Below are 24696 nucleotides of genomic sequence, written 5' to 3' on the forward strand. Positions count from 1 at the left end.
CACATCTGTGACACTAGCTAAGAACATCACTCTTGCAAACTTCATCAAGTGGAAGCTAATGGTAGTATGGGTCTTGCGACAGACCTAGCTCGTTCGGTTTGCAAAAACCTAGGACCAGGTACTGTTCGTTTGTTCGCAGTAGAAGAGGATTGCACGGGCTGTGAAGGTATTATTGACGACGAAATATGGAGGTACGATATTATGTAGCTCTCGCTTCAGCGGTCGATTTTTTTCTTTGGTTTCTTCAGACGCACACAGACGCAAGGATGAAAGACAAACTGAGGCTGAACAATCTACACTAGTACACAATTCACAATCAACCGTCAGACGGAATTGCCTCCACCGTTTACTTTTTAGGGATAAGCGCGAAGCCTGGTCCCGAATGCGGCGAAAGTACAGCTGATTGCATTTTAGTTCTGCAACCGGCGTGGTCCTCGCCATTGGGGTGGTGCTGCTGGTAGCACTAAACTTCATCCGGCTTTAGTACCTAGCCATGTAGGTTCAGCAAGTCGTCCGGTGGCGCCTCTCATGTCAGCATCAAGGGAGTACAGAGATCTTCGCAACCCAAAAATTGTCCCAGGTGGTCTAGCCAGAGGACGCAAGACACTGTACCAAAGGAAAATGGCCACTGGAATGCTATCAAGGTCTTTGAAGAGCCCCGGGGCCTTCTTCTTTATATTGTATTGGTTGCATGTGCATGTGCGTCGTGGACTTCACCTCACACATTTTTCCACAATTTGCAAGGTTCAAACATAGGGATCATTCTGCAGTGCTGACACCGTCACACAAAGCTGGGATGTTGACAGAATCTGAACCACTTCTCTGACCCTAGGCATACAACTCCTGTAAAACCCAATCATATTATTCACCTCAGCCATGCGTCCGCCAAGGCAGTTTCAATGGCTCCTTGTTTTGTGCTTGGCCATCGCCACCCATGCGTCTTCTGTTGAAGATGCTCCCCAATGCGCTGTAAGAACATAATTTTTCACTTTCTTTTCTTCCCCCTTCTGTTCATTGCTAAGCTGATTTGAACCTCAGCAACTATGCATCCAGGGAACAATAAGTCGATCAGATTGTGTCTCGTCAAGTTTGACGTGCCTTTGCAATGATGGGAATCTGATGAAGTCAGTAGCAGACTGCGTGGTCAGCAGCTGTTTACCTATAGATGCGTTGGGTAAGAAAATGCTCTAGATTATGATGCAACAGCTAACAGGTTGTTCTAGCTACACAGAATCTCACATGGACAGCATGTGGATTTCCTGTAGAGGATGATTTTGAGACAACCAAAATACCCCGGCTTCTTTTGTTTTTATTGCTAGCCACTCCATCCATAATATTTCGGGTGATCGTGAAGCTTTCCCGTATCTCTAGCTGGGGTGCGGATGATGCATTCATTTTGATAGCCTACGTAGGTGTTCTATTACTGCTTCGACGTCAACACATAATCTAACAAAGCACATAGTTTGTTTTAGTTGCTCTTGTTCCGATAAATGTGTATAGTGAGTAACGATCCCCTTACGAATCTGACTCACTGATCGATAGAACTAAAATATCATAGTTGGACACAATGGGACCGGAAAGGACATGTGGACCCTCACGCCCGAACAAATCACCAATTACTACAGGGTAAGGAGGAGCTCATCTTGATTTGGGTTGCATCGGTTTAAACACGAGCATGTCAACTGACGTTTATTAGGGCTTTTACATCGTCCAAATATTCTACCATTGCTCTGTGTTCTTGATTAAAGCTTCCATTATCTTCACGTTTATTCGAATCTTCACAGGCGAAAAGATCCGCGCCATCTTGGTGGGGACACAAGTTTTCAACCTGATGTTGGGAATATCTTTCACTCTTGTGGGAATATTTCAGTGTCGTCCCATCAGCCTCTCGTGGACACTTTGGCGCCGTGACCCTAACAGGCAGGGGAGCTGCTTAAATATAGTTCTCGTCGGCACAATCCACGGAGCCATTCAAGTAGCTCTAGATATCTGGATGCTGGTTTTACCAGGAACCCAGGTCATGGGATTAAACATGCAGAAGCGGAAGAAGTTTGCTGTTTTGTTCCTGTTCAGTCTGGGACTTTTGTGAGCCATTCTCGTCCTCAGATCTATTCTATTGTATCAAGTTGGCTAATCCTACACCGCCTGAAGCCTGACGATTGTGAGTGGAATACGTTTGAAGTCGCTCATACAGTTTCGCGCAGGTACTCATAACTTTACTGGTATGTAGTTCCGATTTAAACCCCATTAATTACGCCCCCAAACTGACGCAGTATCTAGTTGATACTTTACCCATTGTCATTTGGTCAGATATCGAGTTGTGCGCAGGCGTCTTCACAGCCTGTATACCAACCACGCGGCAGTTTTTCTGCAAATTCGTCTTCAGGAAAGCTGGAAAGGTGACAAGCTTTTTGTCCTCCGAAAAAACGGAAGGGGATAGAACTGGCAGCACCCACAAATCACCCGTCCACGCTAGCACGAATACCGTAGACGAAGAAAAGTAGACATTGTCCGCACGAGGGTAGACGAACAGTAGTCAGCTGCCACCGCTTCCTATCAGAATAACAAGGTTCAATGATGAAGCTCTAAATATTGAAGATGAGTAAGCAATGTAAATTCTCGCAGGCGTAAATAGCGAAGATGAAGATAATAGTCTCACTCACCTGCTATGGAAATTTGTGATGCCATCAAAATTTCATCGAGTCAGTCTCCTTCTTCCTTCTGTTTCCAGGTTGCGAAGAGGTAAATCATGGTTTACAAACCCGGCTGAGCCAGATGTTTTGCCGACCTGAGTTCAAACAATACAATATCTGGACTAGGTACAGTGAGTTGCAAGCTCAATAAAAAGGATGGGAAAAAAGAGCGTAAGATTGTTAGGAGGATGCAGATAATGCCCAAGTGCTGATTCAGCAGAACACGGGACCCTGGGACCCTCAGCCCCTATTCCCCCGCACTTAACCAAAGCTAGGGATGTCACCCCCTTGGCCCTGTAACTCATTGCTGCCTGGCGACTCCAAATTTATCAATTGCGTCCATCTCCCCAACCATTGTCAATCTCGTAGTGCGAAGTCTTTCTATCTTCAACGCCATTTTACTCTTACTCATTAATGCCAAATTATTATGAAATCTTTTCTTTAATAAAGTTTCGCCCTTTCTTCTCCTCTCTTCATATCCATTGTTGACAGTGAGGACGCGTGCTAGCATGGGCCGGACCACAAGATCCAGTGCAAGAACACAAAATGTTGTGACGGAGAAGGTTTCTGCAAAACTACCAATTCCAACGGAATCTCTTGAAGGCCCTGGTTCGATTCCGATTCTACTTTTCGAGAATCAAGCAGCATGGGAGGCATGGCTTGTCGACCACCACACCCAGACATCAGCAGTATGGCTTCAAATTAGTAAGAAAAATGCACCAACCCCTACCGTCAGCTACGACGAAGCACTTGATGTCAGTCTTTGTTACGGCTGGATCGATGGCCAACGCAAGTCCCACGATGAACAACACTTCATACAACGATTCACGCCGCGCCGTAAGAACAGTCTGTGGTCCAAAAGAAATGTGGACAAAGTGGCCCGTCTTACTGAATTGAAGCGTATGAGGGCGCCGGGGCAGGCCGAGGTTGATGCTGCGAAGGTAGACGGGCGGTGGGATAGGGCATACTCTTCTGCAAGCCTCATGGAAGTGCCGCTGGACTTTCAGACGGCGTTAGAAGAGAATTTGAGCGCGAGGAAGTTTTTTGACGCTTTGAATAGAACGCAGAGATATGCTTTTCTATGGAGGATCGAGACAACCAAGAGGCCTGAGACGCGGAAGCGGAAGATTGCGCAATTCATAGACGTACTCGCCGAGCATAAGACTCTATAACCCCATTTCGTTGAATGAGAATACCCTAGGCAGAAGTCTACTTTCAGTTGCAATGCGTTTGCTTTACTGTTCAGGAAACCTGTCAACAAGCTCATCAGTGATCAAGCCACGGTAAATGAGCAAATGCTTGAAGGTAGATGATCTACATTTGGTGCTCAACGGTTCTGAATATCAAAGTACTACGCCTAGCTACAATATGGTTACGAATTTGTTCCCTTCCATTATCTAAGTACCTATTTCTTTAATGCTGTCGGTCAGAGTCTCTGCCTTCACAGTAGTCGTCACTGGGCTTAGAGTTTGTTCTATCCTTGTATGTGATGGGGCGCTCTAAGGTTGTGAACTGAAAGTGAGCTGCCCAGGTATCGAGAAGCACGCATTGCTTGTATTTTATGCGCAATAAAAGGGGTGATAGCAAGGATATGATTGATGTTATGCATGGGTGGTGACAACTAGGACAGTGTGAATGATTCGATTGAGCCTGCTTCTGGAGAACTTTTGGGGCTATGATTAATCGCCGACTTCGGCGGTTGAACACATTTGATGCGTTACACATGAAACCTAGACAGATACTCTTCCACCTTACATGAGCAGTTTAAGAAGTGGTAGTCTCGTATGTGAGTCCTAACTCCATTGGAAAAATGAAGTTTCTTCACAAATTGAGATTTGTATTCAAGAAGGCAACAGATATGCAGGACACTCAAAGTCCGCATTCACCAGATCGGTGGAGCCGGCGGCATTACCCCTGGATTAGATAAGTGTGTGGAACGATAAGATAATGAGATAAGATAAGAAGAAAAAAAGTCCAAGTGCCCCGCCCCCGCCATCAGGCCGAACGCTTGACTGAAAAAAATTGCCCCTCCAAAACTCTTCTCGAGTCACAAACGCAACGACAACCGAGAAATCATTCAAGATGACGGATAAGATCGCTGAGGCCGAGGCGCCTCACAACAACTTCGACGTACGTGATTCACTTCATGAGTTCCTGCCGCGAGAGTCAGTAAATATAGATCACTGACCTTGTGTGAGATAGACCATCCTCGTTCTGGACTTTGGCAGCCAGACGAGTCACCTTATCCTTCGCCGTCTGCGAAGCCTTAAGGTGTATGCTGAGATGCTGCCATGCAACACGAAGTTGGAAGATTTGCCCTTTAAGCCGAAGGGTATCGTGCTTTCCGGAGGTATGCAATAGTGAAGAGCATCTCAGGAGTGATGCCATCTTAGTTTTGCCTGCCGTGTCCGGACTATCTAACAGGCTACAGGACCCTCATCTGTTTACGACCAGGGCGCGCCTCGTAAGAATTATCTCTCAGTTTTCGCCGAATGGTCTCATTGACTTGCTTAGACGTTGATCCTGCTGTCTTTGATCTTGGTGTCCCAATCCTGGGTATTTGGTAAGGATGCCATCGCTCTAAAAATACTAGGTTGCTAACTTGGCATTTTCAGCTACGGTTGCCAGGTAATATCCCCTCGTAAGACTCATAGCAGTCAGATATTTGAGAGAATGGCCTTGTTGTGTTGGGCCAATTTTCATCTGCAGCACCTGGCCTGAACCCAGTACATGCAAGCGAATCGGGCCTTCTCTTCTCAGATGTCGGATTTACGAACCAAAGCTGATCAACCGCCCTTGTAGGAAATTGCCTGGAGAATCGATTCTAGCAATGTCGCTCGTGGACAGATCCGAGGTTGGTACTGTGGGGAACCCAGATAGAGAGGGTGTATGTTCTAACTTTTGGGATTTGCAGAGTACGGCCACGCCGATGTCAACGTTCACGCTACAGGAAATGCCCATCTCGATAGCCTCTTCGCTGGCATCGGAGAGTCCATGCATGGTGAGTCTTGCTCGGCTGAACAGCTTTGGCCAGTCAAGCAAAATATCTGACTTCATTCCAGCTTACATGAGCCACTTTGACAAGCTTGTCAAGCTGCCTGCTGGTTTTGTCGTTGTCGCAAGCACCAAGAACTCTGAATACGCCGGTATCGCCCACGAGACGAAGCCAATCTACGGTGAGTTTCTCAATCTACTGCAGACCCTACTCATTACTTTACTTTTTATTTGTGCCCTTTGCCGTTACCCTGCGCTCCTGTTCTTACCATTATTTTTCCCTCGGAAAGACAAATCTTCGACCTCGGTATAGTTCATGAAATTTTGGCTAACTTGAGCTATTGCAGGCGTGCAATTCCACCCTGAGCTGGAGCACGTAGGTTGACCACTGAAAATACGTAAAATTCTTGAACTGACACAGCTTTTAATAGACTCCTCGTGGCACTGAGATTCTGCGCAACTTCGCCGTCAACATTTGCGGTGCGCAAACCAACTGGGTCATGAGCAACTTTATCCAAAATGAGATTGTCCGCATCAGAAACCTCGTCGGCGATCGCGCACAGGTCATCGGAGCTGTTTCCGGTGGTGTGGACAGCACAGTTACTGCCAAGCTGATGACTGAGGCCATTGGTAAGTCTTATCTGGTGCCTTCAAATCACATCTGGAAGCTAAAGGTCACATAGGAAACCGTTTCCATGCCATTCTGGTGCGCTGCCCTTGCCGCCGTGAGTTTTAACAGTGGGGGATAAGCTAACAGATCGGAAAACTTGCAGGTCGACAACGGAGTTATGCGTCTCAACGAATGCGAACAGGTCAAGGAGACTCTTGACAAGCATCTTGGAATCAACTTGACGGTGGTTGATGGAGCCGAACTGTTCCTCAGCCGTCTGGCAGGCGTTAAGAGCCCCGAAGAGAAGCGCAAGATTATTGGAAAGACCTGTATGTTTGTTTCCACAGACCTTGCTTGCATATTGCGTCTAGTCGCTAACAAAATGACAGTCATCGATCTGTTCCAGCAGGAAGCTACTCGTATTGAGAAGGAAGCTGCCGACAACCAGCCTGTTGAATGGCTTGTCCAGGGAACTGTGAGTGAACCCGGATTATGCGTTAATCTTACATATGCTAATGCCTCTTTGCAGCTGTATCCCGATGTGTACGTGTAGCCAGGACCCTTCAATCCGTTATATGCAACTAACGATTCCCAGTATTGAGTCAGTTTCTTGGAAAGGTAAGGATCCACCTGAGCGCAAGGCACATTCAGTAGGCAAACTAACGCTTCCTAGGACCGAGTGCCACGATCAAGAGCACGTCCCCATTATATCCTCTGCCTTTTCCTCTTGCTAACTAATAGACTAGCTCATCACAACGTGGGAGGCTTGCCCGACACGCTCAAGGTATGTGATTGAGACCCCAACCCGGCGATCTCTGGCCAGCGGCCAGCTCTGTTTCCAGCTCACCTCCGTACATTTCACTGGTTGACGTGACATATTCGCTGACCGCACCTTACTTAGCTGAAACTTATTGAGCCTCTGAGAGAACTGTTCAAGGATGAGTGCCGCGGTTTTGGCCAAGAGCTGGGCATCGACCGAAGCCTTGTTATGCGTCACCCGTTCCCTGGGTAGGTACATCGATCCAAAAATCAAGTATCCATACTAACTCCACCTGTAGTCCCGGTATTGCCATCCGTATTTTGGGTGAGGTCACACCTGAGAGAGTCGCCATTGCCCGGGCTGCGGACCACATCTTCATTTCCGAGATCAAGGAAGCTGGAGTATACGACCAGGTAATTACACTTTCCGTTCTCTTTGTGAACGTGACTGACCACGCGGTAGATTTCCCAAGCATACGTCGCCATCAGCCAAGATAGAGGTAAGAATTTTGGATAGTCATACCATTTCAACATCATTGGAAATACCCTTGAGTTCATTGCCTATCATACTGACTAACAATCCCACAGCTGTCGGAGTCCAAGGCGATGCTAGAGTTTACGGATATATTGCTATGTAAGTCCCGGAACCCTGTTTTCTTTTGGATTCAATTTGGTCTAGTCTGTCCGCGGTGGCTCTGTCCCTTTTGGCCATTTCATGGTCTACAATCGTGCATTCCAGGGCCTGTCTCTAAGAAGACTACCCATGGCCCCTTCAAATGCTTTAGACAAAGATTCTAACTTCAATTTTAGTCTTCGTGCCGTCAAGACTCTCGACTACATGTCAGCCGAGGTAAGAATGCTTGCCAATCTGCGCTGCCATTCCAGAACTAACGTCATCGCAGCCTTTCGAGTTTGATTTCGGCTTTATCAAGAGAGTTTCGACACGTATTGTCAACGAGGTGGATGGCATTGCTCGTGTCACTTACGATATTACCAGCAAGCCCCCTGGTTAGTCATTCTTTCCCTTGTTTATTGTCTTTGTCGCCAGACGGTTGGCTGTATGTGTATGCATGACTAATTGAGACGTATTAGGTACCATTGAGATGGAATAGACTGGAATTAAAAGACGAGAATAAAGTATGGGAGTTGATCCTACGTATCGAAAACGACTTCATAGACAAAACTTTCAAAGGATCAATCAATAGCGGAGATAGAAATTACACTTTTGCCAATCTATGCGTACCGGTTCAACGCATCATCCCTCAGTTAAGAAACACTAATATCCGATGTCCTTTTTCTTTTGAAGTAAGGTAAGGACCCTAATAAGAAAGGGCAATATGCATGTCGAAATCAACCAATTAAACAAGCCTCACTAACCCCGCCAACACAATTACATAGGTGGGTAGCATATGTCCACTCTTGGTCTACAGGGCTTGCCATTTTTGACATCTAGCGTTGCAATACTTGGTCCAAGTCAAGTCACGTCTGTTCGGGCTCGCTTGAAAGGCATATTGCTTCTTCCTATGCGCTGCTACATTCTTATCCCTACGAATGGTCGGGAACGTGATGCGGGCTGATGTTACGACCTGACATCTTGAAGATGAGATATTGAAGTAACCTGATGCAGCAACGCTAGCCACCAGGAGGGGGTGGGTAACGGTTCAAGTACCTAGTGACGATAGGGCGTATAGATGTAGAAGGAAACGAAACACCTTCATCACCTAAAAAGCTCTTTTACAGCCAGTGTTTTCCCATGACTCTTATCCGCGTATTGTATACGGCTGCAACGTTACTCAACTAGGAGATCGATCGTATCCACAATGCAACTTTAACCGACCATATCAAAACAATGCAAATTTCCTAATTCGGAATTTTGATGCGTGACGTAAATCAAGTGTGGAGAGTTATGAATGTTGGTAAAGTTGTTTTTGGTAGCTAATTGCAGGCAAACCTTTGGGTTAAGAATTATCGAGTGGTAGAAAGAAACGTTGCTGACGATTTTGGTGCATTTGCATGTACATCGAGAATAGCCAAGGAGCAGTGAAGTTGACGTACATAAAAGAAAAGGTGGTGGTCGAGAAAACATAATTCACGGACCAACTATCACGGAGATAGCTCTTCAGTCATTTATTCAACCACCGGTTTCAATAGACATGGCCAAAACATACCGGTTTGTTATTTGGCTTGCGATATTGTGCCATGTCGCAGCCGCCCTTTCGAAACTACCGCCTCAAAGCGGACTATCTATACGTCAGGAAAACAACTCGACGAGCTTACAAGACCTTGTTTCATGGGATGAGTATACTATCAAAGCCCGCGGCGAGAGGATAATCTTTTTTTCGGGGGAGGTGCACCCGTTTCGTTTGCCATCTCCTGGGCTCTGGCTGGATGTCTTTCAAAAGATTCGGGCTATGGGATTCACAGGCGTGTCATTCTACGTTATGTGGGGTCTCCTGGAGGGGGAACCCGGCCAGTTTCGGGCTGATGGCGTTTTTGCTCTGGAAGAGTTCTTCAAGGCAGCATCTGAAGCGGGCATCTACCTGCTGGCGCGACCAGGCCCATACATCAACGCGGAAGTGTCGGGGGGCGGGTTTCCCGGTTGGCTTCAGCGCAGCCGCTCCCCAATTCGAACGAGTGCTCCTGAATTTATCAACGCAACTCAAACATATCTGAACAGAATCGGCAAGATAATTAGCGAAGCCCAAATCACTAACGGCGGGCCTATCATTCTCGTTCAGCCTGAGAACGAGTATTCAATCTGTTCCGATTATAGCTCTCCAGCGACCATGATTGCATGTTTGGACAAGGAGTATATGGCAAATGTTCAGTCCCAACTTCGAGCGGCTGGTGTGGTAGTTCCGTTTCTTAACAATGATGGTATACCAATCGGCAACTTCGCACCGGGGACTGGCATTGGCGAGGTTGACATATTCGGTGTAGATGATTACCCGTTTCAGTGGGGTTCTGGCTGTGAGTCTTTTGTCTGTCTTCTTTTCCCATGTTCTGTAAAGGGACTGTTTGCTAAGCAACGCGCCAGGTGTAAATCCTTCAGACTGGGGTCGAGACGGGCGCAGCCACTCTCTTTTGCGCATGATCAACTTCACAAAGCACATGGCGTGGGATCCGAACGGCCCATTCGCAGTGCCCGAGTTTCAAGCCGCATCGGCCGATCCATGGTTTGTGCATCCACTATATAACCTGGCTGGGGGTATCCATTGCAGGCTAACGTGGAAAATCAGGGGAGGCGCTGGAGTGGACAGCTGCTCCGCGCTCATCAACCATGAATTTTCAAGGGTATTTAACAAGATAATGTTTGGGATGCGAGTAAGCGTCTTAAATCTTTACATGGTTAGATCATCCTTTGCATGTGAACAAGTGGTTTCTGCTAACTCATATTAGATGTTTGGGGGGACAAACTGGGGCAACCTCGGGCATCAAGGGGGATACACCTCTTACGATGGCGGTAGTCCTATTGACGAGAACCGACAGGTCATTCGTGAGAAATACAGTGAGTTAAAGCTTCAGGCCAACTTCCTCCGATCATCTCCCACCTGGTCCGTAGCCCAGCCAGCCAACGGTAGTTATGGGGTATACACCGACACGGACGCCCTGGTCGTCACGCCGCTTTTTGCGCAGCCTTCAGGAGCCTTTTACGTGGTAGGGCATGCCGCATATGCCTCTCAAGATGTAGTAAGCTACAGGCTAAGAGTTAGCACTCAAGAGGGCAACTTCACCCTTCCGCTGCTTGGTGGCAATCTGACCTTGAACGGCCGCGATTCCAAGATTCACGTGGCAGACTATCCCATCGGCAGCACCAAACTGATTTACTCTACGGCAGAGGTTTTCTCTTGGACACGCCTTACTTCCAAAACAGTAGTGATTCTTTACGGGGGTTCCAATGGATTACATGAGTTTGCAGTTCCATCGTCCCATGGTTGCCCCAAAATTATTGGTGGAGTCGGCATAAGGTGCAAAATTATCAATTCGCTTGCTGTTATTCAGTGGGAAGTTCAAGAAGTCCGCAGAGTTGCCCACTTCGCTTCGGGCGTCGAAATACACTTGCTGTGGAGAAACGAAGCATACCAATACTGGACCTTGGACCTTCCTCTCCCGGAACCAATTGGTCGCTACCCCTCTGCCTCTCGGCTGAATTCTACAAACGCAACTGTGATTGTCAAAGCAGGGAATCTCATCCGGTCAGCTTCTAGCTCAGGAGAGGCTTTATATCTATCAGGAGACGTCAACGCGACAACCGAAATCGAGGTCATTGCTGCTCCCTTCAACCCCACGCAAACTTTCTTCAATGGCAAAGAGTTCAAAACTACTCAGCAAGCCAATTGGACAGCCAAGGGAACAGTCGAATACAACAAGCCGAGTTTTACGTTGCCAGAGCTTTCCTCTTTAGAGTGGCGATATATCGACTCGCTGCCTGAGGTCCAGCCGAATTATGATGACAGTCGTTGGGTCCCATGTTCTATCACCCACACGAACAACACACGGAATCTCACTACACCAACATCGCTTTATTCGGGTGACTATGGCTTTCAAGCTGGATCTCTCCTTTACCGTGGAAATTTCAAAGCGACAGGTGCTGAAACTGCCTTCTTCCTTTCAGCGCAAGGTGGTAATGCCTTCGGTCACTCTGTATGGCTTAACAACACCTACCTGGGATCATGGACAGGCAATGCTTCCAACGCCTCATATGAACAGACCTTTAACTTCCCCTGGACCCTAAAGGAAGGGCAAGCTTATGTTCTTACGGTTTTGATTGACCATATGGGACTGCACGGAAACTGGGAAGCGGACGGCCAAGGAATGAGAGAGCCACGAGGAATACTCAACTATGATATTTCAGGCTTTCCTGACAAATCTGAAGTTACATGGAAGATCACGGGCAACTTCGGGGGCGAGCAATACGTCGATCACAGCAGAGGTCCTCTAAACGAAGGATCCATGTATGCCGAGCGGAACGGTTTCCATCTTCCTGGCGCCCCTACATCTAAATGGATTATTAAAAGCCCTTTTGAAGGCCTAAATGAGTCGGGCATCGGACTCTTCGCCACAAATCTAAACCTCGACATGCCGGAAGGATACGACATACCCCTTAGTTTAGTTGTGGACAAAGGGATCAACACTAGTAGAGCCACTGCCACCAGTTTTCGACTTCAGCTTTTCGTCAACGGATGGCAAATCGGCAAGTATGGTACGTATTGATACTTCCAACAAGCGGTTCCATGGGGCTAATCGGTAACTTTCTATAAGTGAATAATATCGGACCACAGTATCGCTTCGTGGTCCCTGAGGGTATAATGAATTACAACGGCGACAATTACATAGCATTGACTCTGTGGTCCTTGGAGAAAACGGGTGCTCGTCTTGAATCTCTGGCTATTGAAGCTGATGCTGAGGTCCTGAATGGATACAAAAAGCCTGCTTTGGTTCGAGGCAATGCTTACAAGGAGCGAGGTCTGGCCTATTGAATTGCTCGGATTGAAGGGGAACAAACCAATCAACTGTTTCGGACTACATTAAATACTCTTTTGCTGTATGCACCTTACTCAGATATTTGTTCATTGGAAGTAACCATGGTTATTCTTTGAGAAATGAGACAAGCAAATGACACGTCTTTTAAAACACGAGGATAGATGGGGGCGCAAGGCAACACAGCACCCGAAAAGCGTTTGTAAGCTGCCACTTCTGATAACGCGAGTGGCTGAGGACGTCAGAACGCATTTAGCAGAATAGAGTGGGCTATAGGAGAATCAAAAATGAGAATTTACAGATAATCTCTGCTCGAGAGGCCGACGAAGTGGGGAATGTCGATGAATATCATGAACATGTAAAGCAGCTTTCTGAAGAAAGCTTGCTCACAAATGGTTGCGGTACGAAGATGTGTGTATTCATAGAGATGAACCGGTAGACGTCAGAAGACATCAGAATTGGTCGCAGTATGTCGATGCTCTCGTTAAAATGAAGCGACAGTGGTAGCAGTATCGAAGACGGCTATATTTATCCCTATATTGATCATTTGCTTTCAAGTGAAGCTAAGGTAACATTCCTGATCATGCCGATGAACCCCCTTCCTATCTCTCTTAACGGTGCTTCGATAGCCATGGGCTTCCAGATGACCATAACACCATTAGCGCTGGGGACGCCGTTAGCCTCAATTCTTGTGAGGAACTCCATGTTTCGGGTTTGATTGCCGGTTTGACTCGAAGCAGTCAGGAAAGTTGAGCCCCCAATCCCAGATATGACAACATCTGTCCAAGTATGCAGTGGTAGGGTGTAGTTCAGAGGAAATGCGATCCCTGCTGCAATGAAGGTCAAGTTCGTACTAGAACCATTTCCAGCGACCAGGGCAGAGTCAGGACCGGAAAAGAGAACGCCCGGCTCGGAAGATAACGGGTGGACAGAGAACGAGAGGGTGTAGTTTCTTCCCTTGCTATCCAAGGGTGTCTCGACGTAGCATCGCCCATCGAGATGTAGAGTGGAGTTATGAATCTGGCAACCGTGAGAAATTCCGTCATATCCGTTTCCGGACTGGTCTTTAATCTTCCTGCTGCAAGTATTTTGCTTCGGAAAATGATAATCGAGGATGACACTCGATTCGGATTTAATACGACGGTCAAGGTTCTGCCCGGGCGCGGCCGCAATAAGCGTCTCTATTATGGCGTCATATTCGTATTCTTTGAGAGAACCTCCCCATTGTTTATCTGCCAAAGCTGGGAGGCCGTCTCGCCAACCATGATATGCTTCGAGGTACGTTGAAGTCGCCGGGCCAAAGTCATTCCATTGCGCCGCGATGTGGCCAACAACTCTCGGGTTGCTCCGATCTGGATTATTTGTAGCGTTCTTGACGTCAAAGATATGAGGAGCAAAACTTCCTCCCATAGGGTTTCCTTCAAAAATCAGAGTCTTGGGTAAAGTTGGCGGAAAGTACCCGTTCCATTTAACGTTGGTATAAAAGGCAAAGTCTGAGTTGACGACGTCGTATCCATTTTGAATGAAGTCAAAGTATGCGTTGTCTTCGTAAGGTGCCCAATGCTGGATCACGACGTCTTTCGAAACGTTGGCTCCTTTTGCGGGTGTGAAAGTCCCCCAGATTCGAGTCGCCTTGCCGGATAGCTCTTGGATAAACATACTTAGCTCGTTCACGAGGTAAGTGTAGTCGCGAATAAGGCTGGCTTGATATTCATCTGCCCCGATGTGCACAGTCTTGGATCTGAACCACGGTAGAAATGTGCTCCAGATTGTTTTTAATGTGGGCACGGTGCTGGGGTGGGAGATGTTCAGCATAGTTGGATCTTGATTCAGAGCTATTTCTGGCTTCCATTTGGTGATGACCAAGGCATGCGCAGGTGCTTCAATTTCGGGTATTACGGTAACGCCACGCTCGGCACACTGCTTCTGAATGTCTTGGAATTGCTCGTAGCTGTATGATTCATTTTGGAGCTGGTTGAGGCCTGCCACCGCGCGTTCGTCGGACCTCAACCGAAAGGAACTGTACAAGGCCCATATCTGTTCTGTGGTATACAAGGCTTTATTGACGAAGAGATTGTCGCTAAGGTGTAGGTGAAACTCGTTCTGTTTGAAGAAAGAGAGATACGCGCACATCTCGATTAGAAACTCTGGAGGATAGTAATGGCGACCGCAATCCAGCTATGTATGGTTAGACCTCATATTCCTTTGCATGATTAAATTCTCATTTTAGAGATGAACTATAAGGAGGAAAAAGTTCAAGATGCCATGATCTGGGATGGAGGATACATACCATGGCTCCTCTGGTCGCCCAACCGGGTTCATCCACCCCGTGGCCATGCGGAAAGCTGCCGTTGTTGATTACAGCTACTTGTAATACCGTTCGAGTACCCCACCATGCCCCTAGGGCGCTGGAACCACTGATGAAATACCACTCTCATTTACAATAAGAGAGTAACCTTCGGAAGTGTCTCGCCCAGCTGCGTCGACATACGTGCCATTTGGATCAAGAGTGATAAAAATAGTGTCCTGCTGAGGTGCATTACTTTCAGTGACGGAAGCATCTACACCAGTCACAGAATATAGATCTTTCTTAAAAGTATCTACAAATTCTTTGAGAGTTGGTGGGATGAGAGTCTGGCTGTCTTTGTTGACAGAGTCAACATATAAAGCATCAACTGCAATGCCCTTAAGACGGTGGAACGAAAAATTATCTGAGCCATCGTGCTGAAAGGGAAAGGAAGGAATTGTTAGAAGCTTCCCCCATGCTAGTAAAAGAGTTAGCATCGGCTTACTTGAGGTCTGACATGGGCAGAGAGAGATTAGCGCTATGAAGAACTTACAGCCTCCAACAAATATAAAACTGTTGAGTATTATAGACAGTGTCAGATTTCTCATGGCGCTGATAAACAACATCATTATCCTATAGAGTAAACGGCACGAAAGTGGTGGAAGAAGCGTCATGGACCTAAGTAAGGCCGTGCTTAGCAAGATACAGTATATAACGTTCTGATGCCACAAGTAGCAATTCTAGTACGTCTCTCATATCCGAGCCCTTGTATCTAGCTCCTTATGCCCGCACAACTTAGACATCATAATGAGAAGCAACCATGGGGCCAGGCGATTCAGAAGTCATGGTTCAATCGCGCCGCAAATTGTATTGTAACGTTGTGACAGTATCCTGCTACCCCCCAAAGCAGTTTTGGACCAAGAATCTCGCAACGTTACTTCGACATAGACCTGTTTGAAATGATTAATCCTTCAATTCTGCAGATTCTTGGCTTACAGTAGGCAAGTGAGATATCGTATTCGATACGAACCCTCGGTCCCGATGACATTCAGTACCCTTCGAAGGGCCAACCAAGGTTGTTGTGCTCCCGGGGTAACCTCAGCGCGGGGAAGTCAACCTAGGGCGGGGGAAATTGTGGGGATCTCCCTGGTCCCTGTATCCTACCAACATAATCCAACTGCTTGATTTGATACAAATATGGAAGTGTTTTACGTTACTCTCGAAGTGACAAAAGGTTTTGCTTTCCGGCTCCATAGGGTAGCCCCGGAGAGTCGACTCTTGATAAGAAGTAACAATGTTTTGGAACGCTCTCCTGCTGCTAGCTTCCGCCGCTTGTGGCTTTGGGCGTAGTACCAACAACAAAAACTCCGATACTCGGCACGTCAGCACTTACATGAATCCCATCCTTCCTGGATGGCACCCGGATCCAAGCTGCATATTTGTTCCAGACCGGGGTGATGTGTTTTTCTGCACAACATCCACATTTTTGGCGTTTCCTGGTATTCCCATCTTTGCCAGCCGGGATTTGGTCAACTGGCGATTGGTTAGCCACGTGCTGAGTCGTCCAGATCAAGTTCCAGGGCTCGCCAATGCGACTGAGCAAAGTGATGGAATCTATGCGTCTACCTTACGTTTCCATGATGGCACATTCTATCTTGCTACGGGCTTTTTATCTGGTCATAACGTGCCACAGATTCTCCTTTTCTCATCTCTTAATCCATATGACGATGCGAGTTGGGGTGATCCTATCCGTGTCCCTGTCAACAACTACGGCTATGACCCAGACCTCTTTTGGGATGACGACAATCAGCTTTACATAAGCTTTGCTGCCTACAATACCACACGCGACACTGAAATCATCATGGCCACGTTCAACATCACCACTAGAAAGTCTGGCACTTGGAATACAATCTGGACTGGCACTGGTGCACCATGGGCCGAAGGCCCTCACTTGTACAAAAAGGATAGGTTTTACTACCTGGTAATTGCGGAAGGTGGTACCGGTCTAAATCACTCCGTCACGGTTGCTCGCTCTACTAGAGTGACTGGGCCTTACGCGAGTTACACAGGGAATCCCATCTTAACTAACAACAACACCTTCGACTATTTTCAGACCGTAGGACATGCGGACCTTTTTCAAGACAAGTCGGGTAACTGGTGGGGTGTAGCACTAGCTACCAGGTCTGGTCCTACCTGGAAAACTTATCCAATGGGACGGGAAACAGTCCTCTTCCCGGCAACCTGGGAGAAAGGAGACTGGCCAAAGCTGGCACCTGTGAATGGCATAATGAAAGGCCGTCTTCCGCGCAAAGACCGAAACCCACCTGGGAGGGGGCCGCTCGTCGATGAAGGGGACAACATGGACTTTCCGCCAGGCTCAACAATTCCCCAACACTTCCTAACATGGCGGCCGCAGCCAGCATCGCATTTCACAATATCGCCCAAAGGACATCCTTATACTCTAAGAATCAGTCCTTCGCGAGCTAATCTTACCGGGGGTAGCTCTTTTACCGCCGGCATAGACAGCCAAGCATTCATTTCCCGGCTTCAATCAAGTACATTATTCCGGTTCTCAGTGGATGTGTTGTTTCAACCTCTTCATGACGAGGCTGAGGCCGGCATTTCTATTTTTCTCACCCAGTTTCAGCACATCGACCTTGGTATCGTGCAATTACGGTCTAGAAAGAACAAGTTAACGACTCACTTCCGACTGAGGGCTGAAACATCCGGACTTCCAAACATCAATCCGCCGCAAATAAACGTCAAGGCTGTACCATTGTCATGGCTTAGCCAGCCTATTACATTACGCATAGCTGCGCCTGACGATAAGACCTACAAGTTCACTGTCGCACCAGCCTTACAGCCCTGGAACGAGATTGAGATAGGCCAACTCAGTAGTGAGATTGTTAGCGGCGGTACTGGGAAGTTCACAGGTAAGCAGGCCTTAAACACACTGATATGTTAGACGTCGCTGACCTGAGGTTGTGGACAGGCGCTTTACTGGGTTCGTATGCTACGACTAATGGAAATGATGGCACGACCCCTGCATATTTCAGTCAGTGGCACTATAGGCCTAGAGCCCAGAAAATAGGAGAAAACCAATATTTTAGGGTAAGTTACTTATACGTGTTCTTATCTGAAGTAAAAGCCGTTTACCAAAAAGATGGAACAGGTTCAACCGAATGGGATGACAGACACTGAGGGGAGTGGCTGTTAGTTACTACTTTCTTTCCTCTGCCGCCATGCAAGGTCGTTCCAACAGAAGATCGATTCAGGCATAGTGCAATGAATGTCATCGCCGGCAGATTTCCAAAGTCTGCAACGAAGGCAATAATCGTGTTTGGCTACGGCTGTTGTTGAAGGTGATTGTGGCTGGTGGCCACTGTTTTTAAAATTAACTTTTTCCGTCGTGGCTTGGCGCATTATTCATGTATCACGGGATATCTCATCACAGGGCGTCTGATCCTAATCGCTCTTCTCCTCTCATATTCTTATTCACACTACCGTCCTGGCACATCTTTCTCCTAGTAATCAGCGCCATGCTGAGAAGGAGTGTTACTAGACGTATCTCAGCCTAGGCGATATGATACTGGCTGGTAGCCAAGGCCTTAGGGAACACGTGTAGATGTCGAGTGGCTCGTGGAGTTCCACTAAGCTACCAAGTCGGGGTAATCTACCAGGTACCTGAGTAAGCGATGATTTAGCCATTGTGTACTACGTAGTACGGCTTGGCCTTAGTAAGCAACGTATCTAGCTGTACTTATCCTTTGTTCTTCCGATGCTATTTTGAACAAGCAGCTCCCTCCACACCCTGTTCTGCCAAAGCCCACACTGTCCCCGTTGACAAACGCTGAAAATGAAATCACCGATTCCCGACTATCTCAACCATGTTCTTGAAAAAGCACGACCCAATGATTCGGGAGCGCCTGCTGACTACATAGACACTCTAGCCAGGGCGGACACGTCCAAATTGGCAGTGGCCCTGGCAATGGTGGATGGCAACTTGTACTCAGCCGGAGACGACCAAGTCGAGTTCTCTATCCAGTCCATCTCGAAAGCGTTTGTCTATGCACTGGCAATTGAAGATGCAGGGTTGGCACAGGTATTGGAAAAGATTGGCGTAGAGCCATCGGGCGACGCATTCAACCGGCTGTCACTCGAGCGGGGCACCAACCGGCCCATGAACCCCATGATCAACGCCGGAGCCATTACTGCCCATTCTCTCGTCGTAGGACCCAATGCCACCGTGGAACAGCGGACAGATCGGATCCTGAAAACGCTATCCAGGCTCGCAGGTCGGCAGTTGCACGTAGACGAAGAAGTGTACGAGGCTGAGCTCAAGGATGCCAACCGCAACATGGCCATCGGCTTCATGCTCAAGGCAGCTGGCATCATTTCCTGCGATCCACAGGAGGTCGTCAGGGGCTACATTCGCCAATGCTCGATTAATGTCAACGTTCGCGATCTGGCCCTGATGGCCGCAACTCTTTGCAACGCCGGCGTACACCCAATCACCGGCGAGAGCATTATTCCTCAAACGAGTGTTCGCCAGGTCCTTTCCGTTATGACCACTTGCGGCATGTACGACGCCGCGGGTGACTGGGTTTCCAACGTCGGCATCCCGGCCAAGAGTGGTGTCGCTGGAGGCATCATCGGCGCTCTACCAGGTCAAGTCGGTATCGCCGCCTTCTCACCCAGGCTTGATGACCGCGGCAACAGCGTGCGAGGCGTGGCGATATGTGAGCAACTGTCGAGGGATATGGGTCTGCATATGATGGAAGCCAGCCAAATCGCCAGGGCCACCGTGCACACATCAGTGGCAACCATCGTTGGAGGCGAGGGCGAGCCGCATACCTCAAACTGCCAAAAAGAAGTCCTCATTTTCAGTCTTAGAGGTGCGGTTCGCTTCGCAGGTTCCGAGCGCCTTACTAGGGCTATTACACGCGAACTTGGCCCTCCAAACCCAGACGATCCTGGCTCTGGAGGTCACGCGAACGCCTGCGCGATTGTGTTTTCATTCCGTGACGTATATTCTCTGAATGCAATCGCACGAAGACTTATACATGAGAACATAGATCGACTACTCTTGGATGATAGGAGCGTCGTTATTGTCGACCCATCAGAGGTTCTGCAAATGGACACGAGTTGTGACGGCAAGACCCGGCATCCATTCATCGTCAAGTCTGAGACCGAGGCGCGGAATTTCATCGGAGGAGTAGGCTGCCAAGCTGTTTTCAAGAATGAAAACTGGTGATTCAGAGTCAACAGCACACGGGTATACGTGGTCTGGAAGCAGTGCAGCTTGGGGATGCACAGGGTGTTCTTCATGAGAGCAAATTAGACACCATATTAGAGCCTCAAAAAATGAATCATGCCATTACAATTTAATAGTGTAACGCCAGTACTATCACTAGTTAGCTTACGTGATTTCTAAAGGATAGAAGATATGGGTGTGTAAACAGGGTACGAACAAAGACTCTGGCGCAAATCATTTCGTCTTCTCTTTTGCTCTGTTTCTCTTTTGCGAACAAGTCTTTAGAATCACGGCAGTGGTTAAAAGCCAAGCGAGAGAACTAGTGTTTTTAAGCTAAACGGCTCTTATCAAGAATGTCTTTGGTCAACATGATATCCGTGGCCATGGTTCCTCGTCGATACCCACTCATATACTAGCTCGATCTGCAACGACGGTACCCTATTTAGTGGTGACTCGCAACAAGACATGGCCTCAGAGACGATAGCCAATCAGAAACAGATAGTGTAACTTCTACCCGAATAGCAAGAACAAATTTATTTAGTGTAGGGAGAAAACCGGTCTTGCAATGGGTGGTTCGTACCGTTGCGAGTTGGCACTCGATGAGGTGGGCTTATGATAAACAACATTAAGTTGCAATGGCACAGCCTATTGAAGACAGAGCACATGGGTTTCTTGAAAGCTCAATTTGATATGGAGCGGATCTTGGGCTTTTTCCTGGCAAAAGACTAAGCACATCTTTGGAAATGAGAGGCTGGTATTTAGGTGACAACTGAGGTGGTTGAGAATGTTTGTAGAGATAGGGAACTGCAAGAACAACACGCTCTAAAGTCTGTACACTATACACTTTTACAACATCCGTGTCCGTTCCAAGGCAAGAGTGAATACTGCCAACCAAAGCAGGATTAAGTACCACGGTGGAGTATTGAAGGTCAACAAAGGTGCGTCACTGTTGACATCACGACCTGCCCCTTACGGAAGGTGGGGCCATGAAGTAAAGACGGACGCACTGAAAACTGAAATAATTCTTTTAAAAATATCCTATCATTGTCCTGCTACATGTAGGGACATTAAAAAAAGTGAGGAATCAGCTTATTGTCACAAAAGACAAAATAATGATGACAAGAGTGGGATTCGAACCCACGCCAATTACTTGACTAGCACCTGAAGCTAGCGCCTTAGACCGCTCGGCCATCTTGCCTTGCTGATTGCCTGCTTTTGCACCTTCATGTAGACTTCCACCATCATCGCATTGTCTGATTTCGTGTTGATTGATCACCACCGTGACTTCATTCATTCGTCCACACCATTTCGTTTGTTCCACACTCCATCCTTGGTTTCATGTTCAAACCGGCATATTGGCTTGTTTCTGTATTGCATACCACCTCATTCTTCAACAGGACTCATAGGTATGATATCTTCGATTCTTGTTTCTACAAGTCCCTTACAAGCAGCCAACACCCTTCAGAGTGCCAGTTGGTGTTTTCTTCGGTGCCCGGTCAAATTTTCAAACAATTCAGCATGCTACAAAGAGATTTGAATGGATACTCTCTTACTCCAAACTAAGCATTCTTCCAATCGGGATGGCTCGGCGTGTATGCTAGTATGGGTATGAAGTTCGGACTACAAGAATGCATCTTTGTTACGTCTAGTGTGGATTATTCCGCAACGAACGTCAATACGAAAAGGTTTTTTATTTTTTTTGGTGAATATTTGTTAGATTGATTAGGCCAGACAGTGGTGGTTGGCATGATGTGATACTCCAAATCCTAGTTCCACTTTCCTGGAACTTCATTTGCACTATTCCTCAACGCCTTGCTTTATCCTTGATAAATACCTGTTACTTTCCTCTATTATTTAAGCATAAACCATACTCAGCTTTGAAACCCCATTTCGACTGCCACTGGATCCTCTGTACACTCCACACTAAAGAATGGTGGTTCAGCCTCGGCAAGACCTCTAGCTCGGACAATATGCCTGGAGTTCGACCCCCGCAACGATATACCCAACGTCGTTCAAGGTTAATTGCTCGGCGTGGTGCTCATTTACATGGTCCTGTGATGCAGCCTGATATAAGCGGTAAGAGCCAACTCATCACCTGTCACCCGTAGGCGCGGTTCCGTCTTTCTGATCAGAGTCGGCACCTCTATTCCAGCCCTCAGAGAGTAACTCCTTTTCCTTCTTCAGGAGGGAGATATATTCTAAGAGGGAGTCCACAATAGCAAACGATGAGCCAGGTGCTCTGCACACCCTCGTGCTGAGAAACTCGGCCCTCGCCGCCTCCCCAACTCCTTCCCAAGACGGATACTGCTGCTCGGCAGCGGTGAAGATGACCAGGTCCTCGGGATCAAACATCACGCCGCCCTGCAGAGTCCCAAAACGGATGGTAATGGTGTCACTTCCCAGGTTTCCCTCTATGATGGCTTTCCCAACAACATCGCAACGCGGCGAGTCGGAGTTGGGTCGGGCCACCACGCCTAGCCAGTTCTCACTCCCTATAGAGGCTGTGAAACGGCCTTGGGCTAGGAGGTAGTCACCGTGCTGGACGCTTGGCGGGAGGCATACCGAAACCCGGACGTTCTTTACACGCATATGTACCTGTATCAACCCCTTTTGGCGCTTGGATTCGTCGAAAGCCGGGTCCAACGAGATGGGCCTGTTGCATTCTAGTCTCCAGCCGTGTTCGTCGTCGTATATTATCTTCCAAGCTAACCAAAAAGCACTATGTTTCTTGAGATATGATACTCGGTCGCTCGTGTACCAGGCAGGACGGGAAATATCGGGATTTGGTGAGCGTCTTTGGCGGAGCCTTTCTGCAACCTCTGCCGTCTGGGTGGTCAGCCCCAGAGCAGGAATAAGCTCCATTCTGGGGTCGTAGAACTCGGGCGAGCCCCCTATGATTTCCAGCTGTGCAATTTTCAAGAAGACGTCGATTGCGAGAGCAAAAAGCTCGATGGAGTAGTCGGCTTGGATGGGTTCTACTTTTCCCCAGTCGATCAGAGCAGAAAGAGCATAAACCTTGTCCCTCGGATCCTGGCAATCCAATCCAAAGGTGATCTCCGCCGCCTCCCCGAGGGGTAGCAGTTTGGTGTTGGGGCGGGTGGCGAGGTCCATGTGGTGTTGAGCAAAATTGTAGTTGAGAATGTTTGTAAGGCGACTACTGGCATTGTTTTCTTTCCAGGGATTAATTGCCTGGAGCGCAGATCTGAAATCAGCCCACCACCCTGGGAACATTCCACGGGCAGCCGCTTGACAGATGATGACGCGAAACCCGTCGAGGGCTTGCAGCGGCACAACATCATCGCCACAGCACATGCTAATGTTTTTGGCCATGAAGAGTTCCTGCAATATCCAGACGCGGGTGAAGTACGGCCGGTTAACGAAGGCCTGGAATGCCGAGAAGAGCTTTCCTCGGTCCGGTGAGTTGATACCAAGTTCTCGATTTGCCATCAGTTGGCCAAACAAAGAATCAACGGATTGTTTGGTACGCCATTTGTCACTGTAGTAAGTGAGTTTGACCGCATGTTTTAGGAGGTACTCGCAGAAGAAATGACTTTCATCGGCGGCCTCGCCCACGCAAGCAAGGACGATATCGGCATGTTCGTAGATGGCGCTGATACCCTTGACTTGCTCGTTCTTCTCCTTGATGTCCTCCTGGTTGATGCAGATGGAGTCTATCCAAAGGTAATAGTCGCCACCAGGGTTGAGGCCACTCGAGTGTGCCTGTTTCAGGGCATAGTGGCAATTTTCTCCCACAAAAGCTTGCTTGCCGTTGATGACAATGGGTTTAGTGATTTTTGTGTTGCCCCAAGTGTACGAAATGGCATGGAAAGTTGGTGAGGATTTGATGGGCCATGTTGTAAGTTCGCAATTCAGGCCGTCAGTGCCACCTTCATCCGCTTCAAGGATTCTGAGTAGTCTTAACTCGGTTTTTGGATTCGATAAGGCCACGTATTGAAATTTCTCTAGTGGTGCCATGTTGACGTTGGGTTCTGAATTGATAAAGATAGTACGAAAACAAAACCGCCAAATTGTTGCCTTCCAGCACTAGAACACACTTTTGAATGGAATCGCGAAATAATATAGATGGCGACTTGTTGCCTACATATCTTTCAACTATTCCCATTAGCATAAAAATATCATTGGTGAGATGACGTAACACTTAACAGCAAATTCAGGCTATCGTGGCTATGTCGTGGTCGCCATCTGTGAAATTCCCGTGTAAAGGCCGTCGGCGTTTATCATCTGCAGGTCGTGATTGCATTTCACAAAAATCGCCACCGTATCAGCGATTAAGATCAAGCCTGATTTGTCCACTTCAATAATGGTGTCGGCGGTAAGGCAGATTGTATTTGCTGCGGACGGGGCTAGGCAGTGATTAAATACGTTTTTAGCCCCAGCTATACCATCCGTATGTGAGCTGTCGGCTTCAGCCAACACCGGTTGGAGGACCCTTAGTCGTCATCCCCACACTGCCGCACCGGACCGGAGAATCCGGGGGGGCCCATCGGCGTGGCGAGGCTCGTCGGGTTCCGACCAACGTGGCTGCGCCGTCGATATCAAAACCATGGAGAGCACCCACCAGATTGAGGCGAATCTCGCGATTGCCAGGTGAGGCAAC

General features: G+C 47.9%; 8 protein-coding genes across 8 annotated transcripts; 6 read left to right on the forward strand and 2 right to left on the reverse strand.

The window, feature by feature from the left end:
* Positions 1–1584: 1584 nt before the first annotated feature.
* On the forward strand, positions 1585–2504 carry CTRU02_210246 (CFEM domain-containing protein; the record flags this gene model as incomplete). The annotated part of the gene is made up of 4 exons (XM_070205417.1): positions 1585–1626; positions 1697–2085; positions 2152–2222; positions 2281–2504. 4 exons carry the CDS (start codon positions 1585–1587, stop codon positions 2502–2504), a joined length of 726 nt encoding a protein of 241 aa, XP_070061065.1.
* A 698-nt stretch (positions 2505–3202) lies between these two features.
* CTRU02_210247 (uncharacterized protein) lies at positions 3203–3865 on the forward strand (the record flags this gene model as incomplete). The annotated part of the gene is made up of 1 exon (XM_036729695.1): positions 3203–3865. The coding sequence occupies one exon, from the start codon at positions 3203–3205 to the stop codon at positions 3863–3865; it is 663 nt and encodes a 220-aa protein (XP_036578537.1).
* A 910-nt stretch (positions 3866–4775) lies between these two features.
* On the forward strand, positions 4776–8069 carry CTRU02_210248 (GMP synthase; the record flags this gene model as incomplete). The annotated part of the gene is made up of 21 exons (XM_070205418.1): positions 4776–4823; positions 4896–5043; positions 5125–5157; positions 5208–5256; positions 5309–5321; positions 5496–5547; positions 5608–5694; positions 5756–5869; positions 6035–6063; positions 6119–6317; positions 6371–6393; positions 6461–6626; positions 6687–6840; positions 6904–6915; positions 7039–7081; positions 7199–7305; positions 7356–7470; positions 7520–7556; positions 7645–7690; positions 7867–7906; positions 7959–8069. The coding sequence occupies 21 exons, from the start codon at positions 4776–4778 to the stop codon at positions 8067–8069; spliced, it is 1626 nt and encodes a 541-aa protein (XP_070061066.1).
* Positions 8070–9209: 1140 nt separating this feature from the next.
* CTRU02_210249 (beta-galactosidase) lies at positions 9210–12536 on the forward strand (the record flags this gene model as incomplete). Its single annotated transcript, XM_036729697.1, has 5 exons — positions 9210–10026; positions 10094–10232; positions 10296–10404; positions 10456–12259; positions 12319–12536. 5 exons carry the CDS (start codon positions 9210–9212, stop codon positions 12534–12536), a joined length of 3087 nt encoding a protein of 1028 aa, XP_036578539.1.
* Positions 12537–13080: 544 nt separating this feature from the next.
* CTRU02_210250 (glycosyl hydrolase family 20) lies at positions 13081–14670 on the reverse strand (the record flags this gene model as incomplete). Its single annotated transcript, XM_036729698.1, has 1 exon — positions 13081–14670. The coding sequence occupies one exon, from the start codon at positions 14668–14670 to the stop codon at positions 13081–13083; it is 1590 nt and encodes a 529-aa protein (XP_036578540.1).
* Positions 14671–16118: 1448 nt separating this feature from the next.
* Positions 16119–17789, forward strand: CTRU02_210251 (arabinofuranosidase; the record flags this gene model as incomplete). The annotated part of the gene is made up of 1 exon (XM_036729699.1): positions 16119–17789. The coding sequence occupies one exon, from the start codon at positions 16119–16121 to the stop codon at positions 17787–17789; it is 1671 nt and encodes a 556-aa protein (XP_036578541.1).
* An 891-nt stretch (positions 17790–18680) lies between these two features.
* Positions 18681–20078, forward strand: CTRU02_210252 (glutaminase; the record flags this gene model as incomplete). Its single annotated transcript, XM_036729700.1, has 1 exon — positions 18681–20078. One exon carries the CDS (start codon positions 18681–18683, stop codon positions 20076–20078), a length of 1398 nt encoding a protein of 465 aa, XP_036578542.1.
* Positions 20079–22169: 2091 nt separating this feature from the next.
* On the reverse strand, positions 22170–24053 carry CTRU02_210253 (heterokaryon incompatibility; the record flags this gene model as incomplete). Its single annotated transcript, XM_036729701.1, has 1 exon — positions 22170–24053. One exon carries the CDS (start codon positions 24051–24053, stop codon positions 22170–22172), a length of 1884 nt encoding a protein of 627 aa, XP_036578543.1.
* Positions 24054–24696: the final 643 nt, after the last annotated feature.

Source organism: Colletotrichum truncatum (genome assembly GCF_014235925.2).
Source record: "Colletotrichum truncatum strain CMES1059 chromosome Unknown Contig_0006, whole genome shotgun sequence".
In the NCBI taxonomy this organism is placed as follows: domain Eukaryota; kingdom Fungi; phylum Ascomycota; class Sordariomycetes; order Glomerellales; family Glomerellaceae; genus Colletotrichum; species Colletotrichum truncatum.